Genomic DNA, 23,150 nt, shown 5'->3' with positions numbered 1-23,150 from the left:
TTCTCCCATCGTGCCCCCGATTGGCTCGCTCGTGTCGCGCGACCTCGCGACCAATACTTAGCGACACAGTTTGAATGGCCATTGATGATTGGCAGGGACCCACTAAGTCCTTCTGAGACTCTCCTTGCGGCGATGATCCGAGGCGCAGTAGTAGACGTTGTACTTTCGGTCCTCTCTTCCATTGTCTGCCCACGAAATGACTCTCGTAGCAGCGTCCCTTCTCTCCCGAAACACGCAGCGACGTAACCAACCTCGCGCGGAGTCGGCTGCTTCCCGTTATTCGGTGCGTCCTCGTGCATCCGTGGTGCAGCCCTCCCACCGGGCTTTCTCCCCAAGTCGGCTCGTTGGGCCATGACAGCCTTCCATTTTAGGCGTCGCTTCACTCGCCGGGCAGAGTGATCCTGGAGCGGCTAATACTCTGGCCGCTCCCCGATTCCGAAAATCCGCCATAAGAGACCGCTCTGATGGCACAGATGTTGCTTAGCCCTTGTCTCCTCTCAATGCCCTCATTTAGCCGAGTCCCATGAAAATCACCGACACAAATGTTCCCGATATATATATATTGAGGCAAACGATTACCATTTCAAATCTTTTCTGTAATGTAAGAAAATTTATTTTGCTACCACATTTGACCTTGTATGACTTTTGAGGATAGCTTTATAAAGCCACCACAACACCCACAATCACATCGCAATAAAAAAAATATAGCATTCCATTTAAAAAAATGAAGATGACCTTGAAATCTCCTCCATGCCTCCACCCATACAAAAAATGTTTGTATCACAATATGTCCCCCTTTGCACCGTGCAAATGTTGTAGATAACATTTTTTCAAGGTGGACGTAATTATTACCCCTGGGCATGCGAAGCGGCGGCACATGGTCCGTCAGGGACTCAACGCTAGATGCGTATTTCATACGTTGTCAGATTGTATAGCCAATAGGATCTCACTTTCTATCCTTAGGAGCAAGTGCGTCTTTCTCAGTGACTCGACAAAACAGGTTCCTTCATTTGCAAGACAGCTCATGCTAAATTGATTACTTTTTTCGTGTTCGTTTATCAATCTAAGGGATTCTGATACTGATTTAACATTATACGGGTCTACAAAGAGTTACGAGGTAGTTTAAGATATTGTTTAACCTGCTTTAAATTTGAGTTAAATGAAACCGAGTTGCCCGTAATTTTTTCTGTGCGACGCGAGCCTCTCTAAATTCCCAATAAAATTCGACACTCTTGTCAACCACCATCGAAATAGCGCTAGGTAGTCCTGCTGAGAAGGGAAGATGACAGATGCCTAATAATCAAATTTTTTGTATTATTCAAATAAATTTTGTTACTTCATTAAAAATAATGTATCTAAGAAAAGCGTGATTACAACAATCGTTTTTACAAGCATAAAAGAATGAAAGTTTGAAGACAGTATTAAAATCAAGTTAAAATAAATTCTTAATTAAAATCTTGTACTTTAATTATCCAAGTATGGTTAAAAAATCGGTTATAAAATGCTTTTATAGAATCGGTATCGACATTTATAATCAGAGAAGTAATTGTCATAACTGGAAAATAATTAATACAGTAAAAAGATTCCTTATACACATACAGATGAAAAGATAATTCTGTTAGAAGTTTATTATTTGAAAGATATTTGCAAAATAAGTAAGAAAAATAATAAATACATTAGTTGATAAAAATATGAACACTGCTTTATTTTACTAATGAAAACATTTATTGATTATGAAGACTTATGACTGCTACAAAATATCAACTTTGATATTATGCGTTGTATTGTTACGCAAGTAACAAAGATGAATTTCTTTTGTTCTCCCGTCTAACATGATACCAAATGCAAGGTAAATTGGATAATTTTTAATGAAGTTAGTTTAAAATTTTGTAAATCTTTTATCCATATAATTTCTTCATAAATCATTCAAATTATATCGTATTTCGTATTATTTTCATCGGAAAAATATAAGAAATCGATTGGTGGTACTTGCGTCAATATCAAATAAGGAATATCAAATTTCATACTTTCGATTAGTAAGGTCTAGTGCTATTTTCATCTTAGGGGTATTTCTTTTCTCGCTCATAGAAACCTTTGAACAGGTCAAGAAATTGCATTCGAAATTAGTATCCATGCTCACCTAGCTACTCCGAGCTGGTCGCATGCTTTTTATTTTTACATATTGCAACAATTAAAACAAAATTTATAAGTGTATAAAATAATGTCTGGCACTCAATGGGTTCGCCATGACGGCTGTACAGAAATGTGATCACATATGAGAACAGCATGGTAACAGCATTAATCCTTCTGACCCAACATCGGTACAGAATCAGAAGGGTTAACTTGACACATCTCACATATCACTTATTTTGGAATAAAGTAGTTTATACGTGTCCGCCTTTTTCTTTTAACGTTCAATAGATACAGTGAAAGTTAAACCTTCTCGGCCACGATTTGGCTTTTGCTTTTTCACGGAAGCTATCCTAAAATCGGGAGAAGGAAACTTTTTTTATGACCCGGAACTCAGGCCACTGGGAACTCAAGTCGAACTTCTTGAGCGACTCGCACCAAGGGTTTTAAATACATTAGTTCTAAAGATAAGGATAGCAACGGTGCTACAAAGTCTTAAAGGTTAATTCTATTTGTTTAAACATAATGTTGCATTTTTCATGTTAAGCTGTAAGTATCAAATTATGAGCAGATTCTGTTTCAGCGACACGTCTGAGTTCTTCATGTTTCTTTTACTACTTGAAAGGACAATCCGAAATTTGTAATTTTTTTTACAATTAATTTTATTAATTTTATACGGTAAAAGTTAAAATCATTCAATAAATAAAAAGATAACCCTATTAGATATACAGGGTGTCCCACGTAACACTTTTCGGGATTTTTTAAGGACTTACGATAATGTGATAAAAAAATATTTTAAACAAAAGTTGACCAGTTTTCGATTGGGTATACATTGCAGTAAAAAAAGTTCGAAAATTATTTTTTTTTATTATTGTCAAGGCTATCTTCCTTTTTTTAAATGACACTTTGTATTTTTGACTTAACAGTATTATAGACCGTATCAAGACGAATTTAACGACTTAGTATACCATGACCTTCGAATGACCTTGAAGGCAAAAAAATGAGAATTTCAACAAAAAATGACAATCTGCTTGAATGGGTGATAATAACTTGTGTTTATTATTAAAACTCGAAATTACATTCAATTCAAGAACCTTGACTAAGTGAACGCAAACGATTTCGTGAGAAAGTCACATCGAATGTTTGAATTGAAGTCCATGTTCTTGTAGGCACAATTCCGTTCTACATAGTAAGTTTGCAATGTAAATGCGTTCATGTAGTTAAAGTTCCTAAATTGAATGTAATTCCGAGTCTTAATAATAAACACAAGTTACTATCACCCATTCAAGCAGATTGTCATTTCTTGTTGAATTTTTCATTTCTTTGCCTTCAAGGTCATCCGAAGGTCATGGTATACTAGGTCGTTACATTCATCTTAATACGGGCTATAATACTGTTAAATTAAAAATACAAAGTGTCATTTAAAAAAATGAAGGTAGCCTTGACAATAATGAAAAAATTTTTTCCAACTTTTTTTATTGCAATGTATAGCCAATTGAAAACTGATTAACTTTTGTTTAAAATATTATTTTATCAGATTATCGCAAGTACTTGAAAAATCGTGAAAAGTGTTACGTGGGACACCCTATACATAAGGAAATTACTTGTCATTCTTGGAATTACTATACAATGTTTTTATATAAAAAATGCAAATATCTCTGCCGTTTTTTCTTTTTTACTAATATTTTCATAAAGAGTATAATTATCGTAAAATTGCATAATTCTTATGTTAAAAATTTCTCGAAGCAAACAATTACTTATTTACTGAAATTCATTAGTAAAATAAGGTATATAATTTACGTTTTTGTAGGTAATCTTAAAATTCAGAGTAGTCTACGTTTGAAATATTGACAAAAAAGGAAAATTTTCTGACTGAATCGATAACGTCGAGAATGACATGAAAATGGTAACGAGGTTCTGAATTTTGAAGCCCTGTTTGACTGGGACAGAAAAATACATTGGATGTAAGGTCTATTCATATACTTAGTCAATGGTAATACTATTCCTATGATGGCTGTATTCCGAAATTAGCTGACAGCGCTGAAAGTACTGCAAATGCATTCCGAATTTCACAGTAGCATGTTGATTTTATTGAAATGTAACTATTTTGGTACTAACTTTTCACGTAAGTCGATTCTAGGGAACTACCCAGGTGCGGCTATTTCTGTTGATCTGTAAGAGGTGGTGTAATTTCAGCACGCATATGGCGGATGCTACATAAGGGCTGTTTCTATTTACCTACGTTAATGTATAGCGGACAGTTTTACATGCAACGACAGGACTACAGGCTGTGTGACCCCTGGCCGTGTGACTCCTGGCCGTGTGACCTCTTTGCTTTGTTGTAGGCTTTTGTAAAAATTCTTGTTATTAGAATTAATAACACATTAATTATTATTATATTAATATACTATTAATATACATTATTATATTAATTATAATTAATTATTAATAACATATTTTCGTCAGTAATTCTATGTCCGTTTCGTTTTCATTGTCTTCATCATCAAATGAAGCTACTAATTCTATTACTAATGCAAATTGTTGCCGCAGTTGTTGCAACATCCATGCTTGATTAATATAAATATAGCTCTTAACTCGCACTACAGTTTGAAATTTGAACCTGTTGAAAATTGCCGTTATTTTCGTTCCAAATTACAATCCTGCTGTCAGTGCTGCAACTACAGAATGTAATTTCGGAACGGGTAAATATTCAAATGTCCAACTTCAGCAGTGTTAGCAGTCTTAACTAATTTCAGAATGCATCCAATGAAAACTATAATAGCGGATACTGACCTATCAACCTCAAAAAGTCACGTGACTACCCTTTAATTTCCATTACATTCCACTGAAATAGATCCAGTACAGATATTTTTCAAATCTTTGCTGAATGTCTCCATAATATCTCAGCATAGTTATCCAAAATGTTGTAGGATCATTGCTACAATCTTGCTGAAATATTCCGAAGAATACATATGGAATTATTGCAGTTACTTGTCCAGAACATTTCCTACAATGTTTTCAATCTTGTAGGAAATATTCAGGAGATTCTGTGCTATGTGGGGGTATATATATTTTATTAACTTTTTGTTTTTTATTGTTATTTAAGTTGATGAAAAATTATGAAAAAATTACCAGAACTCTATCAGAGGAAAATAGACAGTTTTGGTCTTTTGCAATGTTTCTTTAAAATTGATAGAATTCAAGTTAAAAGTAATTGAAGAATCAATAATTTTTTAGTTGTTTTTCTAAATATTTAAGAAGGTTCTACAAAGAACTCTTTTAGAGAAAAGTTGTTCATATTTTTATGTAGAATAGGATTTGAAAATAAAAAGTATAAATTTTCATTAGAAAAAAAAAAGTTGATCTTGAAATGGCCTTGGAAACACTCGTGCATTAAAAATCTAATAATGCCATTTTAATTCTCCATTCAAAATCATGAAACATATGTTCCAACTTCATGTTATTAATTAATTATTTCTTAAATATTTCGTTGTGCCAATTGAAATGGAACACCTTGTATATTTCTTCCATGTGTTTCAGATGGCGTTAAAAACGCGTTATAAAACACAAATTCGAGTATCCTATCTATTCCCTGTCAATTGTGGCTTCTCTTTAGGTTGATTCTCTTCGGTTTCGCTGACCTCAAGTACTCAAAATCCTCTTTGAGATATTTCGTATTGCCCTTATACACCTGAAAAGGGGTACTTCTACAGTTATACGTGTATTTAAGTAAGTTAAAGAAGAAATATTACTAATATTCTGTTTATGCGTACTTGTTTCTGGTGTAACCCGATCTTCGTAGGGAGTAACATTTTTCTAGATTTCAGCCATCGTGGTCTCGTTGCGTGACCTTAACCTTAGATCTAATAGTGTATTTCAAATATATGTTTTTTTCGAAAATTTAATACGTTAGCTACCGTTATGAACTAACTAATGATCATACATTGTAATATCAGATGATATATTTAATGAAAGTCGCCATTTGTCACAGATCTGCCAACAATGGCTTTCAAGTCAAATGTTACAGCGCATTGGCTTTCAGCGTAGTTCCGTTTAATTTCCAAACGTTCCTAAGTCTATAGTTACGAATACCTCTCACTCTCAACGAAATTAGTATTAGTTGATTTTCGTCCACCTAATTACAATAATTGTGAAATTCCGTGCGATATATGTGGATTACTTGATAAATATATACTTAGTCATAATAATTTATAACTTTTATTCATTTAGTAATTAAAGGAGATTTTAATATTTTCAGAAAGGTATTGTATGAGTCAAAAAATAGAGAAACCAATATTATCAGGTCAACGCATAAAGACCAGAAAAAGAGGTATGTTAATAAAATGCAGCATAGAATTATTTTAAATAATATTTAGTAAAAGTTCTAACAAGGTGCTTTTTCTTGTTTAGATGAAAAAGAAAAGTATGATCCAACAGGATTTCGAGATGCAATTATACATGGTCTGGAAAAGGCTGGTAACAACCTAGATGCAATATCAAAGTACTTGGATACAGCTGGCTCCAAATTAGATTACCGCCGGTATGGAGAGGACCTATTCGACATCTTAATAGCTGGTGGCCTTTTAGTTCCAGGCGGTTCTATTGCTCAAGATGGTGACAAACCAGTTAAAACTACTGCTTGTGTTTTTGAACAGCCAGAGGATATGGAATCAATGCGAAACTTTGAACAAGTGATACATCTCATTTTACACAAATATAAAAATTCAATTACATTATTATTAAGTATAATTTCATTTGTAGGTTTTTGTCAAACTCATGAGACGTTATAAATATTTGGAAAAAATGTTTGAAGATGAAATGAAAAAAGTATTGGTCTTTATGAAAGGATTTTCCCCTAACGAAAGAATAAAATTAGCTAGAATGACAGCTTTATGGATTTCCAATGGTTCTGTTCCACCCTCTGTGCTTTCAGTTTTGATTAATGAACATCTTGTCAAAGATAACTTAGCTCTAGACTTCTTATTAGAAGTCTTTGTCACCTGGAGACAAGAAAAGGGTTTATCCAGTTTAATGACTGCTTTGAAAAAAGGCAATATTGAAGGAAGGTATGATCAAATTCTGTATAATATACAATTTATTTTTGAATTTATTTTCATTTTTATTTTATTTTCTCACCAAAAGGTTAATGGAATTTGTACCACCTAATAAACGAACAGAGGAATATTTTCGATCTGTATTTGAAACTGTTGGTCTTGCCGATATTGTGAAATTACATAAAGCTCAAGCAAGTCAAGAAGCTAAAAGAGATTTACAGCAGTTACTGTTGGATGATTTAGCTGATAATCGTTCTATGAAAGATATTATACTCGATCTCAAAGAAATGGCACAAAGAACTGGCATCCCTGAACATGAAGTTATTGGCCTGGTATTGTTGTTGTTACTATTAGTAAATTTATTCTTTAAACCTTGTCATTAAAAGAAAAACAAATATTAACAATTGTTTGTAGATTTGGGTTGTTGTAATGGGACAAGCTGAATGGAATAAAAAGGAAGAATTGGTAGCTGATCAGGCGTTAAAACATTTAAAAATGTATACTCAACTGTTCGATGCTTTTACAACCACTGCCAGATCTGAACTAGCACTTATTCTCAAAGTCCAGGAGTTCTGTTATGAAAATATGAACTTTATGAAAGTCTTCCAAAAAATTGTTTTACTATTTTATAAAAGTATGTTATATTAAATTAACATGTGATTTTTTGTCAAGTTTCTATATTTCTATACCTAACAGCTACATTTGATTTCAGCGGATGTAGTCTCAGAAGAAGTGATTCTAAAGTGGTACAAGGAAGGCCATTCCGTTAAAGGAAAAATGCATTTTTTGAATCAAATGAAAGATTTCATCGAATGGTTAGAGAATGCAGAGGAAGAATCTGAATCAGGAGAGGAAGAAAATTAGAAGCAACAAAGTATGTCAATTTGACTTATTAATATTATTTTTAGTTTCATACTTTTCTTATATTTTTATATTTCAGAATATAACCTCCATTGTCAAAAACAATATATTTGGATTTTATCAAAAATTTCGAAAACGAATCAGATATAAACTACAATTGGATTATACTGTTAAATAGAAATAAAAAAAAAAACAATTTGTATTATTGTGAAGCATAGTATAACAAGTACATAAAAGTTTTTAATTGTTCATAAACAGGAAATGACATTATACTAACATCCAATTCGTGTGAGAGATAAATTGTAAATCTGCAATGTCTTTAAATTGTATTACTTTAAGAAGAAATATTTTGTGTTACATTTTTATAACACCGCTACAAAATATATACAAAATAACAAAAAAGGGTTATTAAAGAATAGCATCTTTATCCCTACGTGCATATAAATTTTAGAACCTTGTCTCTTTATATGACGCATAATATACCATTAGCATAAAAATATCTTTGGTTCAGCGCCAACATAAATTCATCACCTATATAAGCAACTGCAAATAATTACAAACATATGTAAGTCCAAATTTTTAGAGATGCATTTATATATAAGTAACAATTGATATTTTTCAGTAAGTTTTATAATAAAGTTTCTCAACAGTTGCATAAATCACAAAGTAATTCATTTGTTATGTGACCACTGTTTGGTTTATATAACGCAGTATTACATATTTATCGTTGAACTTATATAGTTCACAAGGTTTAAGGGATCAGGTCGTTTCATTAGTTATGATCGACTTTTACTTCTAAAGTACATACGCATGCGCTGACACTAGCTATACAAATTGCGTAATAGTCGAGTAATTGTCGATTTTTATCCGTCCCTGTCTACCAGAAGTTGCAATTTACTGCGAAAACTTATCTGATCTACTTATGTTTAAATTTCTAATTAGAGTACTTATTGTTAGGCAGAATTTATAAAAGAAGAAACTTAAAATATACAGTATTATTTTAAATCTTTTTAAATAACTTTAATACATTTATTAAACAAGCATATTTAAAAAGAATTAAAATAATAAATACAATATTGTTCTTTTGCACTATTTGCCTATTAATACTTATAGTTTTACCCGCAAATCATCTTTAGTGTTAATTTTATACATTTAAAGAATTCATGGACTACAACTACTAGAAACTATAAAATATTTCACTGACCCATATCCCAAACTACTTACACAATACTGCAATGTAGAAATTATATAAATTATTTATACTCTATCCTATATATAATATCAAACACAACTTCTTATGCTCAGTTATTAATCCTAAAAAATAAATCAATTTCATTTCAAATAATATTGATTTTTAATAATATGTAACAATTATTATTCTTCCATCATTGTAATAAATATCAATATCAAAATATTATATTTTATATTACATTATTGATATATTGTATATACTTTTAAACACATTAACTTCTTTTTTTTTGTTGACAATTTATACAACCAGAAAGATAGATAAAAAAGAGGAATTTGATAAAGAAAATATAAGACTTTATACTTTTTGTGAAGTCTTTATGATGCATTGAATTACTTGTATAATATCCATATCTGAATCTATAAATAAAGAATTTTCTCTATTAGAAAATCTATTACATTTACTTTTAGAATTTCTCATATTTTATTCCGAATAAAATTATAATACAATATTATAATGAAATTATGATACAAAGGATATTTTTTTCATTCTTAACCGATTATAGTATCTCTTAAGCATTTAAATAAAACTATTTTACGTTATTCTCCTTTATACTTGTGTAACATTAAACAAATTTTTGAAGTTCCAGAGAAAGTGAAGATTAATATTTCACTGGATATAATGGATGCAGTGTGGTACATTTTTGCTATTATCATAAGTTTTTTCACTAAATATAGTAAAATTTCCATTCATACCATAAGTTATACATTACATAAAAGCATATACTTTCAACAAGTGTTTGTTTGGAACTATTTTCTTTACGTTTAAATTGTTAAAGTGAAAATGTCAAATAATGACTCGATTAAACATTGTAAAAGGTATAAATATGATTGTTCTAATAGCAACATTCTTGTATAGTGTAATATGTGAGAGAAACAAGGTATGTAGTTGGATTATAATATAGATAATAGATTTATTAATATGTAAATAAAATTAGTTAAATAAAATAAAATGAAAAGTTTGAAGTCCTTTAAAAAGGTATGTTTATATATTATACTAATTTTTGCTTATATTTATATGTCCTCATATCTGCAATCGGTTGTTTTTTTATAAGTGTTTTTTCTTTCATATAAGGTATTAAAATTTCAGGAAGTTTAATACGAGCATGTTTTGTTTGATACGTTTCACACAGTGTAATCAACATACGAGGAATGGCACATGCAGTTCCATTTAAAGTGTGAACATGCACAATTTCCCCATTTTTTGTCTTATATTTTATATTAAGTCGTCGTGACTGATAATCTGTACAATTGCTACAACTAGATAATTCTCCATATAACTTTCTTCCAGGCATCCATCCTTCCATATCAACTTTTCTAAAAATACAAAATTTATAAAATGGTTTTTGAAACTAAAATATATTCAAATATATACAAATATAGACGTATACAATACACACATAATTTCAAAAAGAATCTCAAACTGTCAAACTGAGTCCCAAGTAAAAGGACCTCCTTAAAATCATTGTACTATAAATATGTAGTACTTATATACCTATATGCTGCTGCTCCTAAATCATGAGGTGGCATATCAACTATTTGAAAATGTATGTTTAGAGAAGAGAACAAATTTTCCTGAATTGTTTGAAGTTCTTGAAATTGTTTTGCAGATTTTTCTTGCTCCGAACACACAAACATTTCAACTTTTGTAAACTGATGTACCCTTGTAACATAATAATTGATGTTAAAAACATTTATTTATTATTATTATTATTATTATTATTATTATCATTATTATTATACTGATAGTATACGATCTTTTAATTTATTAACTTTTCAATGAAATTATAAAATGAACTTACATCATGTGCAGACTAAACAGTGAGATGGTTAATAAATATAACATTGTATATTACCTGTATATTCCTTTTTCTTCTAAAAGACGCGATGTTTCAGCCCTAAAACATCTGCTTACAGCAGCCAATTTTAATGGTAAATCTGTAGCATTAAATGTAGTATTCATTACTTTATAAGCTAACGACATTTCTGCTGTCCCAGACAAACTGTAATGATCTCCGTATGCAGGGTGTAGATTATATACAAGAGTTCGTTTATTGTCTGATATTAAACCACATCTTTCTATAACTTTAGTAGGAATGATGTCTGGTACAGAAACAAGTTTGAAGCCATGTTTCATTAATTCTTTAACTGTATAATGAACTAATGCTTCTTCTAAATCAGCTAAATCTCCTACCAATAAATAGCCCTTTTGTCCTATTAGAGGTCCTAAAGATTCAGTCTTTAATAATTTTAATTTTGCAACTAACTTTGAAAATTCTTGTGGTTCAAAATCAAATTCTGGCTTATTCCCACATTCTCGTAATACCTGTGGTTTTTTATCATATAATAATATTGCAGGGTCTGTTTGATTTGGTATTTTACTCAACTCATATAAAAAGGATTGCATCAGTTCTGGTTTCTTTGAAAACTCAAGAACTTTGTCAATATCCCCAATACCTTTTCTTAACTTTATATTATTAAAAATACTATCACGATTAGATGGATTACACAAAAAATTTAGATCGTACTCCGGTTCTGGAATATGTATTGTGTCCACATTATTTTGTGTGCATTGTTTTCTAAGCTATGACAAAATGGAAAAAAAGTTATTACATTAAAAGCTTGCACGTACATAGTATATAAATTAAAGAAAGTTAAAAAAAGAAATGTGTTACATACCAAACTTTTCATACAAAATCGTTGATATTTGCCTAATGTATTATATCTCATAGCAAACCACATTTTAAACAAGAAAAATATTAATAGTAGATGTATATATATGTATACATTGCCTGTAAATTTTCCATTAACCTAAATAATATGTATTCATATATGTATGTACGTTTTTATTTGATATAGTGTTCATCATTCATGAATGCTTATTCATTCTTGAAATACAAAATAAAAGAAATATTTATTTATACATATACATATAACTGTACTAATCGTGTTTATTGTCCTTATAATACAATGAAAACAATCTCCACGTGGTACTTATGTAGTTTCGATCATTACAATACGTAACGCTGATAGATTATATTCATATCATATGTACATTCTTAATAATTTATTAAATATTGTGCAATAAGTGATCATTATTGTGTAACATTTATTTATTTAACTTTTTATTTGGTATATATATATATATATACATACGTAACTATATTACAAATATATATTGTTATATTTGAGTATGAAAAATAAATAATTATCTTACTTTTAAGATTTGCAAATTTATTAAAAAATAACGGTAAATGTCTTTCGTTTATGCATTTTAATTAAATTGAATAATTTTGATAACTATAGGTATTTAAATTTGAGTTATAAGTTATGATAATGAACTGAACCTTTCACTTCATATTACTTATAAAATAATATTAAACAAGAAATAAAATAAAAAATGTCAGGTTTTACTGGTTTTACAATGTATAAACAATGCAAATAAAAGTAGATATATGAGTAATAATAATGTTAATTGTAGGTCATCATGGTTGTACGTACATTATTCAAAAATTGGAATTGTGTACGGTTTGTTTATAAACATTATATGACCCAGAACAAGACTAAAAATTTTAAATATATTAGTGTTGGCGTTTTTACGGCTGCCATCATCTATAATACTTCTGGAGTTATAGTCTTAGCTGAACAAAATATGATAGATACAAGTAAATTTATGGCAAAACCCATTACTGATGTTGAAGAATTAAACAAAAAGAATAACATGAGAAAAAAAATGGAATTATTGGTAATGAAAACACAAGGAGACTTTTGTAAAGCTTTAGAAGCTTTAGAAGATTCAGAACATCGTTTTAAGGTTGATCGATGGATCAGAAAAGAAGGTGGTGGAGGAATTACATGTGTTTTACAAGATGGAGTTACTTTTGAAAAAGCTGGAGTAAATGTATCTGTTGTCACTGGTACATTACCACCAGGTGCTGTACAACAAATGAGAGCACGTGGGAAAAAGATGCAAGAAGGATCTGTACCATTCTTTGCAGCTGGTGTAAGTGCTGTGATTCATCCACGCAATCCTATGGTTCCAACAATACATTTTAACTATCGCTACTTTGAAGTTGAAAACAAAGATGGTTCAACTCAGTGGTGGTTTGGAGGTGGTACTGATCTGACACCTTATTATTTAGACGAAGATGATATAATACATTTCCATAGTACTTTAAAAGCTGCATGTGATAAACATGACCCTTCTTACTACCAAAAATATAAAAAATGGTGTGATGACTATTTCTTAATTGTACACAGAGGAGAACGTAGAGGTGTAGGTGGTATATTCTTTGATGATCTTGATATGCCAAACCAAACTGATGCATTTGAATTCGTAAAATCTTGTGCAGAAGCCGTTATTCCTTCTTACATTCCATTAGTTAAGAAACACAGGAATGATGCATATGGATATGCTGAAAGGCAATGGCAGCTATTACGTAGAGGAAGATATGTTGAATTTAATTTAATATATGACCGTGGTACAAAATTTGGCTTGTATACTCCTGGTGCACGATATGAAAGTATTTTAATGTCCCTACCTCTGTCTGCAAACTGGAAATACATGCATGAACCAGAACATGATTCAAAAGAAGCAAAACTTATTGACATATTGAAGAATCCTAAAGATTGGCTAAAACAATGATAACACTTATAAGTTACATTGTTTTAAAAGATAATCTAGATACAAATGGTTATGGTCAATTGTAATATTATATTATTGTAATATTAAATTAGTAAATTTATTTCTTTTCCTTTATATAGTTTTATATTCACAGCCACAAATCTTGCAAACTAAGTCTATTACTTTTGCTATATTTTAAAACAATCTTATAATATATGTGTCTTTTGGGAGTCTACTGTACATAAAATATTGCAAGCAATAGTCATATTTTTAAAACATTTAAATATATTTTCAGAATACAAAAAATGCATACATTATGATATACTTTATATTTAAAAAGTTAAATGCATAAGCTATAAATACTTTTACAAATAGAAACTATTTATAGTATCAATATATTTTCTATAAAACTAACATTCATATATGCAATTGTGTATGTATTATTTTAAAATCTTACACTTAATTGTTGATTTGAACAAATATTGTTCACTAAAAATAATTGTTTTTATATCAAAAGTAGGTTTAAAAACTATTTACAATAAATAAGATTAATCAAGTAAATGTAAATAGTAATATTTTTTATACACGATACATTATATGCAATCAAAATGTAACATAAATTTGATATAATCTCAGTTTTCCTGAGATATTCAGTCTTGGAAAAACACACTATACATGTTAAAAGAAGTCATTATATTATACAGAAAAAGGTTTAATCCTCTGAAGGCGGTAGCTGGGTTCAAACGGACCCAGGTATAGTTTCCCGTCAAATCGGTCCGTTGTTCGTGGGTTAAAATATTTAAGTTATATCACGCTTCATATCATTATTACAAAAATAGTAATAATAATAGAAACTACACTATAAGAATACGTTTATAAGAATTAAATACGGAATACTTAAAGTCAAAAAATATATAAAAAAAATAATTGTTAATAAGTATAATCAACTTTTCATCAAATTTATAATTTCAAAATTGAAATTGAATAAATACATACTTTGAAAAAATTTTATGAAATATGTTATAGGTCTATAGAAAACAGATCGTATGAAAAATATTTGGCATTCAGCAAAATAGAAATTAGTAGAAAATACAATATTCATACAAAAAAACCGTAATCCTTGTTTTTAATATCTAGGAACTATATTCTGTGACAAGACAGAAAGAGGTATCTATTTAGATTTGCTAAAAAAGTACATAGTATGAGGAATCGTTTGTTTTTTCAAATAAACTCTTTACTAAAATAAATATATCGTCATGTAGGTACTAATAAAATAATTGGATTAAACACTTGTTTCTTTCTTAGATGTTTGTAAATAAATATTTGAATTGTTCAAATATATTTTGTTAACTTCAATATGTTGTACATTATCTAAGTTTGTATTTTTGTTTTCACCTTCTGTTTCATTGTTTGGATTAACAGTTCCTACAATATTGCAAGAATTTGATATATGTGATCTAGTATCAGTCAAAGAATCAATAGTTTTCTTTTTAGATTCTTCTGAAACATTTGTTTCATTTAAATGAGATAAAGCTACTTCTGTAGGAAAAGGTAAAATACATTGATTGGTGCACGGGCTAGAGGCACACTCAATATTCATGGAAGAATTAACATATGCTATTGTTGTCTGTACTAAAGTATGTTCATGATCATTAGTTAAACTATTTAATTTAGAAAAGGATACTTCTGACTGATTAAGTGATATTCGAGATATAGGGACTTGATTATATAAATCTATACTTACTACACTCTTCAAATTTGTAAATGATGGCTTAGAATATTTACAATTTTTTGAATTAATGAGAGATGCAATATCATCTAGAGAGCTAGGATAATTGCTTCTTAATGGTTTTGCAATATCTACTGGAAGACAATACATGCTATTAGAATGAGATAACCATGTCAAATTTGTTTTAGAACGTCGTTCATCAATTTTATGAGATCCATTGATGCTTTGACATCTTTTTCTTACAAATGTTCCTTCAACAAATTTTTCTACAGTTTCATCAATCTCTGACAAATTATGATCACTTTTTTCGCTAGTTAATTGAGTAGTAGATTCTATTTCAGAGCTATATTCTAAACTACATTGCTGTGAGACATTTCGTAAAAGCTTTTCTTCATCAGTTTTATTCTCTATGTCTGAATCGTGTGAAGTTGTATTTATTGTTTCTAATTTTTGACAAGAATTATTTCTTGACATGGTATTGGAATTTGATATGGCATTAACACTAACAACATCCTGTAATCTACAATTGTTATTGATTTTTCTTACATTTTGAAGAAAACTTTCTTCCCCAATCACAAAACGCATTGGAACATTTCTTTCTTCTGATATACTTCCACCACTATCTGATAGTATGTTAACGTTTTTAATATCATTTATTGGATTTAGTTCGACATGAATGTTTGTATTATTTACTTTAGCACTAGTAGTTAAAATGGTCTGATCTATATTATTGCCTAATTTCGCGGCAGATCGTGGTACAGAGGTACAACTGCCTGCATCACTTGTGGCACCGCCGTCGCCTTGTTTTCTCGGACCTAGATTATTGGTTTTAGTATGACGACGTTGTTTTCTAAAAAATTTTCTAGCAACTCCACTTTGATGAGGATTATAAAACATTTCAATACAAGTTGGTTCAGTATATGTTGTTACTGAATTATTAGATCTATACTGTTGTCGATGCAACACGACTAAATTTACATTTTGCGTTTTTTCATTTGTAGCAAATTTAATAGTGTTACAATTTTGCGATCTATTGGTACACCTTGATGAATCAATAGAATTTGAATCGGATGTTACTTGGATTGCTTGAGAATTAGACAGTGGTGGGGTCAGATGCTGCACTAAAGGATGTGTTGGAATTACAGGACTTGCATCTGAAATACTTCTGGTTCTGCAACATCGATTTTTTCGCTTTCGGAGCCAGCAATGCATTTTTAACCATTGCGATCTAACATCGTTTCGAGCAATTCCATAGAAAAAAAGAACAAAGACACCAAGTGAACTCGAAAAGAGAGAATATAAAGTAATAAACACAACTTCATCAAAAGAAATATATGCACTTAACGGTTTTGTAGTTGCGGCGGCTGCAGTAATCCACGACATTAAATATAAAATTAATGTAATAATTTGACCTTTCAACTGCATTAATTGAGAATGCTCTGAATCTACAGTATCAGACGAAACTGTTTGTGTACTGTGTATACTATTTCTGTCTCTAGACGGATTTGCACTGGGTTCCAATAATTCTAGATCCATGTTTTCTGTAGCTTGCGTACTTTCAGATAGCTGACCGTTTACATCGACATTTTGAATCGCAAATTTGGTAAGTAAATGAAAAATACTTAAGTATATAATCAAGATTCCAGCTGGAAGAAATAAAGCAGCAAGAGCTGGTCCAGGTGTGAGAAAGCAGTATGAATATCCAGCATACTCCCGTAGATTTATTGCTCCAGATATACCACAGATTATCATACCTATACCCCAACCAATTAGGTAAAGACCTAATAATGGTTTTGGCACTGGTGGATCCTGAAGTTCATTATCTGAAATGTCTTCAAAGTCCAACTTGGAAAACTTTTTATACATGTTACTGGAAATATATCAAATTTTTAATATAATTACATTATATGAGTTCTTAGGTCAAATCCTACATTATTAATAGGACAAACTGAACATTCAAATTCCTCGTATTTAAAAACTGACAAACAGAAATTAAATTGTCTTTTATTATTTTATAATCTGACTATACAGTTTAAATATCAAGTAACCAAGTACATTAGCAATATTTATTACAAATTAGCAATATTTATACAAATATACAAATATACAAATACAGACTGTTTTCAGACATGTGACATTTTTGCAGAGTAAGTTCTATGTACGTAGATGATGAAAAAAGTTTCCGTACACATATGTATGTACGGAAACGCTTAATCTTTAGTTATACGTTATTTTATATTACGAGAAATACCATCTCGTTACTTGCCTGTACGATGTGTTATACCCTTTAAGGTTTAATTAGGTTCCAAGATAGTTTAGTCTTTTACTTACGTAAGTGGGACACCGGAATAGATTTTCAGAAAGGAATTTCTTTTTCTTTTAGTAAACAAACCTTTTTTTAAGTTTGTTTATTAATGGAATTATATGGTAAATTATTTTCACTCTTTATGTATGTTCTTATTATATGTTCAAGTGCTTATGATATTTTTTACAAAAAATTCGATGATATATTCCACCTACATTTTTTCTCAACTACCACGTCCTTTTTTTTACTGGTTGGCACGATTTTAAATAAAATATTTGATTGCTTCATTTGAAAGTTTTACTGCATGTTGAAAAAGTTCTTCTATCGTTTGTAAAAAGAAGAAAATGATACGTTGTATATTCGTTTTTTTATTAAAAAAAATCGACTCATTTTTCAGAATAAAATAGACTATTTGGGTTTGACAAGTCATAATTTTCTGAAATATCTATATATATAATTTTCATTATTTGTCGTAGAACGGTAATTATGTATGTAGATATGTATTATATGTATATAAAATAAAAAGTAATCTTATTTCACTATTTTTCAAGATCTGAAGGAATAATATTATACCAATATAACAGGAATGTGTACAGAATCTTCTTCAAAAAAATATTATAACTACTTAAATATATAATAAAAATACACAAAAAAACTGAAATTATTTGACTATATGTATAGTTTCATTACTAAAAGAAAAAAAATTTTCCTCCTTAGAGTATTACACTGTACGTAATACAAAATAGTATATAAATAAAAAGTAAGCGTTTCCGAGCATATGTGCATATGAACTTTTGTTGCTTTGGTATCTAGAATGTACCTTTTATGAATGGTTCACATGTTTGGAAACATTCTGTACATAAAAACTAAGCAAGATGTTACAAGAAATATCTTCTGAAGCCGATTTCCTGATAATTTTACTAAAACTGTTTTAGTAGTTACAAATGAAATAGGCTTACATTACGAAAACACATCCCAAAATGTAAAGTAATACAAAATGTATCAACTTATTCTGCTGTGAGGAATTTATACATTTCAGTTTGTCTCATTTGTTTCTTTATATAAAATGTTTTTATAGAATTAAAAAGATCATTACCTAGCAGATACTGCCATCCATAATAGAGAGCATAAAGAAAAGTAGTGAAGGATAAGCCCAACACTTTGGCAAATACGAATATTTTCTGTCTGGTGAATGCCAATACTATAAGCAAATGACAACAATGCCATGGCACACCAAGTGTTGATAACGCAATGTTTTGCTTTCTTAGGCATAGTGATTGATGTATAACAAATAATATATGTTACAGATGTAATAATTAAGCATGTTATCATTACAATACTTCCAATATATATTGCAGGATTTGAATATTTGAACTTAGGTCTAGTAAAACTAAAAGAAAAAATCAACAAGAAGTATGTTTAATGTTTGAATGAGCAGAATTACTTATGTTTATTAAGTACATACCTTCCATCTTGATTGAGATAAGATATATCTTGTAAAAGCCCATAATATCCTAGTCTATTGCAATGAAATATTATCAAGTTATTTATTACATTTCTTAAATGGCAACCATCATTTGTCCAGCCACCTGATTTATTTAATGTTTCATCCCAGACCACTGGTAATAATTTATGTCCAGCATAATAATATAAAGGTGCTCTTAGCATAACATACACTGGTTCACTTAAGTTTTCTACTGATATTCCAACTAAAAAAAATGTTCAGTTATACATTATTGTCTTTCGTAATTAATACATTATATTTTTTATAAATACGTACATAATTTGCTTCCAATAACGCATGATGTAATAGCCATATCATTATTGTTAATTGTTTTGGGAAATAATCTACCATTGCTATACACAGAAATCATAAGTCGTTGGGTGACACTTTCTTGTGAATATTGTAATAAAGACGCAGGTAAATGTATTGAAGCTTCAATTACTCTGTCTTTTATATTAATAGGATTAGTTCTATTATTTGTGGTGCATTGTAAAAACCTTGCTTCTGGATTACCATTATGAACAATATTAGAATACCATGTACATATTAATCCAGTAAAACTATCACGTTTTAATCTAAATTCTTCCAGTGCTATATTTTTTTTGTAAAATTGTATAAATGGAGTAAATTCTATAATCTTCTCTACAGCTTTTATTAATCTTGTGCAAGATTTGAAAGAAATTTCAGCCTTTCTTAAAATGTTCTTTGGTAAGTTAATCACTGTGCTGATAACATCGATCAGCATGGTACCAAGTTCCTTTTCTTCAATTAGGAAATTTATATAATTTTCTATAGTTTGTGTTATAAAATTCACTTCAACAGGATCAGTTACTTTAATGCCATGTTCTGTATAATTTTTGAATTTTTTTGCAGTTTCCAATAAACTCATTTTTGTAAGTGTAAGATTAACTTTAGAAAATTGTTCTAAACTTTTTGTTATGTGTGATATGTAAGGACACAAGTCAGTATTTAGATTTTCCCAATATCCTATGACGTTACAGTGATAAGAAGCTTTCAAAGGCATTTGCATTAAACCTGTTAAATGATTGCCTTCACATGGCAATTCTGCTTTCCATCCAACTACAGTTCTTGGCCACGTATAAATACCTTTATTGTTTCTAGTCACTGTAATTTTGATTTATTTATTATACAGTTATATTGAATTTAAGTATATATTTATATTAAATATAATTTATTTTACCTGCTAGAGGACAATAACGAGTTTGATCAGAAATCACAATTATACTAATTGCTTTTGATCTATTGCCACTTACAGAAACCAACAAACAGTTCCATTGTCCATTGTGCTCTTCCTTAACTGAAATTATACTAAGGGAGCTATAACAAATAATAATATTATTGTCTACAGATGTGTAAACATTGTAATTTAAGCTAAATCAAATATTACAGTACCTATCTACAATGCCACTATCTGCCAGATATCTATTATCAATTTTAATATTAGATAAGCGTTTCTGTGGATCCGTAAATGCATTTAAATCCATAATTTCAGTAGTAGTATTAGGATACCATAACCAACTCAATTTTGCATTTTTATCTTTCATAATACTTGGTGCTCTACATTTTAAAGTTAGCGAATCTCCAGCAAAAACTACTTGATTATGAAGTGGTCGAAGTTCGATTGTTGGAGGTAACCATTGACACTGAATATTTTCTAAATATTTCAATTTTTTTATAAATTCACCTTTAACACTCAGAGGTGACACACATTTTGGAGCTGGACTGAAATATTATAAATATACAAATAAACTACAAGAAATGTTGAACTATCAGAAAACGAACATTTACATTTAATTGATACTTTACTTGAATTTAATAGAACTGTTAGAAATCCAGTTACTGAACCAATATAATTTACAGTCACATGTCCATGGATTATTAGATACATCCCTAAAACATAAATTTAATTTTAATATTAAATTTAATTAATATATTTTGTTTCATGCATGTTCATGTAGAATTATTCGTTTTACTTACAATATCTTCAAGGATAAAAGTCCATAAAAAGTACCTTCTTTCAATGTTGTCAACTTATTGTCATTTAATTTCCTATGATATATTTTATAAATCAATACATTTCAAGATATTTATAAAATGTAATTTTACTTGATTAGCAAAACATGTATGTAGAGCAAAATAAAAGCAAGGAAATCACTTACAAACGTTCTAGAGCCAACAAATCATGAAATAATGATGGTATCACAGTACTGATGTTGTTTCCTGACAAATCACTAATAATCAAACAAAGAATATATAAGATCAATGAAAACACAAATATTAGTAAGTATCTTCAAAACTTACAGCCTTTTTAAGTTTAACAACTTTTTGAATGTATAAGCATCTATGATGGAGATTTGATTTTTACTTAAATCTCTGAAATTAAATATTAATATTCAAGAACTAATATTCAATATTAAATAACTTAATGATCGCACTATGTACAAGAATATCCTTACAGTCTTTCTAAATTTTCAAGACCACTGAAACAACCTTCACCAATAGATGTTATATTATTTTGAGATAAATCCAAACGCTTCAGATTTGTTAAATTCTTGAATATGTTAACTTCGATTACATAAATATTATTTTTACTTAAATCCCTGCAACATATTGCTATTAACAGCAACAAAGAAATTATACAATACATTATATACTATAATATGATATAATATTAAATACTATTTTACTATTAAAAGAAATATTAAACTTACAATTGTACTAATTCCACACTGACAGAATTAATATCAATGTTTTTGATATCCTGTAATTCATTGCCACATTTAACACGTAACCATTCTGCTTGGGCACCTAGTTTACATGTACAATATTGTGGACATGTCTGAATTATTTTTCCTCTTGCTTGTGTTAGAATTAAGAATAAGAGAGCAGCTTTCATGATTAAAGGATAGAGACTCTCGTCTAAATAAATAAATTAGTATCGGTTAATAAGAAATATAAATATTAAATTACTTGAATGTATGTATATTCATAAAAATGAATATTCTATTGTTAATAGAAAGAAAAAAAACTAAAAATTTACGCAACTGTAATTTCAGTTTTTGTTTACATGAAACTTGATATTGTCTAACATGTGATGTTTATACATAATTGACAATTTTACAGCATAGAATGAAGAAGTATTTAAAGAAATGTTGAACGAACATGAGTTACAATTATAAATAAAAAAATACTTACAACATAGACGATTCCAAAAATAATTATATTTATCATGTTATATCAATACAAAGTTTCATGTGCGCTTTCCATTTATTACATAATTACATATTACCACTTGCTAAATGATCATTACAAGTGATCACTGGATCATAACAATACCGAAAAACAAATACCGTAAGCTTTACGAGCTGTCACACTACGACTAGGCTGATCTTCACATATTATACTTCCAGTAAAGCTTTTAATTATTTTATATTTATTTTATTTTGATAAAACTACTTTTAAAATAATAGTAAAATAAAAAAGTGATAGCTTCTTAGAAATTGTTAAATATTGAGAAATTTTTATGAATATTGATATTATTTAATAGATAACGATTTTCATAGAGATTCAGCAGAATTCTTGAAAACTAATCTATTACATACATATTATCTCTTCATGCTGACTATTCAGTGTGTGTATTACAGCGTTGATTTTAAACACCGATTGTCAGATAA

General features: G+C 29.4%; 4 protein-coding genes across 4 annotated transcripts; 2 read left to right on the top strand and 2 right to left on the bottom strand.

The window, feature by feature from the left end:
- The first annotated feature begins 5,691 nt into the window (after window positions 1-5,691).
- Window positions 5,692-9,347, top strand: Kra (basic leucine zipper and W2 domain-containing protein kra). Its single transcript, XM_076389784.1, has 8 exons — window positions 5,692-5,859; window positions 6,389-6,460; window positions 6,541-6,821; window positions 6,892-7,196; window positions 7,273-7,516; window positions 7,599-7,818; window positions 7,897-8,058; window positions 8,125-9,347. Exons 2-7 carry the CDS (start codon window positions 6,400-6,402, stop codon window positions 8,046-8,048), a joined length of 1,263 nt encoding a protein of 420 aa, XP_076245899.1. The 5' UTR covers window positions 5,692-5,859; window positions 6,389-6,399; the 3' UTR covers window positions 8,049-8,058; window positions 8,125-9,347.
- Window positions 9,348-10,087: 740 nt separating this feature from the next.
- Window positions 10,088-12,099, bottom strand: Serrs-m (Seryl-tRNA synthetase, mitochondrial). Its single transcript, XM_076388867.1, has 4 exons — window positions 11,973-12,099; window positions 11,150-11,877; window positions 10,789-10,956; window positions 10,088-10,610 (listed from the first exon to the last, which is right to left on the bottom strand). The coding sequence occupies exons 1-4, from the start codon at window positions 12,033-12,035 to the stop codon at window positions 10,286-10,288; spliced, it is 1,284 nt and encodes a 427-aa protein (XP_076244982.1). The 5' UTR covers window positions 12,036-12,099; the 3' UTR covers window positions 10,088-10,285.
- Window positions 12,100-12,210: 111 nt separating this feature from the next.
- On the top strand, window positions 12,211-14,072 carry Coprox (oxygen-dependent coproporphyrinogen-III oxidase). The gene is made up of 2 exons (XM_076388941.1): window positions 12,211-12,283; window positions 12,775-14,072. Exon 2 carries the CDS (start codon window positions 12,781-12,783, stop codon window positions 13,936-13,938), a length of 1,158 nt encoding a protein of 385 aa, XP_076245056.1. The 5' UTR covers window positions 12,211-12,283; window positions 12,775-12,780; the 3' UTR covers window positions 13,939-14,072.
- A 384-nt stretch (window positions 14,073-14,456) lies between these two features.
- Remo (Remoulade) lies at window positions 14,457-22,832 on the bottom strand. The gene is made up of 13 exons (XM_076389365.1): window positions 22,672-22,832; window positions 22,188-22,395; window positions 21,933-22,076; window positions 21,778-21,849; window positions 21,636-21,707; window positions 21,454-21,525; window positions 21,283-21,366; window positions 20,869-21,198; window positions 20,657-20,793; window positions 19,732-20,580; window positions 19,417-19,660; window positions 19,048-19,341; window positions 14,457-17,516 (listed from the first exon to the last, which is right to left on the bottom strand). The coding sequence occupies exons 2-13, from the start codon at window positions 22,370-22,372 to the stop codon at window positions 15,200-15,202; spliced, it is 4,800 nt and encodes a 1,599-aa protein (XP_076245480.1). The 5' UTR covers window positions 22,373-22,395; window positions 22,672-22,832; the 3' UTR covers window positions 14,457-15,199.
- Between the last annotated feature and the right edge of the window lie 318 nt (window positions 22,833-23,150).

The sequence above is a fragment of the Calliopsis andreniformis genome, chromosome 12, assembly GCF_051401765.1.
Source record: "Calliopsis andreniformis isolate RMS-2024a chromosome 12, iyCalAndr_principal, whole genome shotgun sequence".
Classification (NCBI taxonomy): domain Eukaryota; kingdom Metazoa; phylum Arthropoda; class Insecta; order Hymenoptera; family Andrenidae; genus Calliopsis; species Calliopsis andreniformis.
This window is presented reverse-complemented; position numbering and strand designations above follow the sequence as displayed.

Bases quoted from the DNA above. Each gene is read 5' to 3' on its own strand.
- Coprox (XM_076388941.1), top strand. From the start codon at position 12,781: ATGGTTGTACGTACATTATTCAAAAATTGGAATTGTGTACGGTTTGTT.
- Serrs-m (XM_076388867.1), bottom strand. From the start codon at position 12,035: ATGTGGTTTGCTATGAGATATAATACATTAGGCAAATATCAACGATTT. The intron at 10,957-11,149 runs GTAATATACAAT...TTATGTTACAAG, and splicing joins GAAGAAAAAGGAATATACAG to GGTACATCAGTTTACAAAAG. The intron at 10,611-10,788 runs GTATATAAGTAC...TTGTATTTTTAG, and splicing joins TTAGGAGCAGCAGCATATAG to AAAAGTTGATATGGAAGGAT.
- Remo (XM_076389365.1), bottom strand. From the start codon at position 22,372: ATGAAAGCTGCTCTCTTATTCTTAATTCTAACACAAGCAAGAGGAAAA. The intron at 20,581-20,656 runs GTAAAATAAATT...TCAAAATTACAG, and splicing joins TCGTTATTGTCCTCTAGCAG to TGACTAGAAACAATAAAGGT. The intron at 19,342-19,416 runs GTATGTACTTAA...TTTTTCTTTTAG, and splicing joins TATCTCAATCAAGATGGAAG to TTTTACTAGACCTAAGTTCA.
- Kra (XM_076389784.1), top strand. From the start codon at position 6,400: ATGAGTCAAAAAATAGAGAAACCAATATTATCAGGTCAACGCATAAAG. The intron at 6,822-6,891 runs GTGATACATCTC...TTTCATTTGTAG, and splicing joins CAATGCGAAACTTTGAACAA to GTTTTTGTCAAACTCATGAG. The intron at 7,517-7,598 runs GTATTGTTGTTG...AATTGTTTGTAG, and splicing joins AACATGAAGTTATTGGCCTG to ATTTGGGTTGTTGTAATGGG.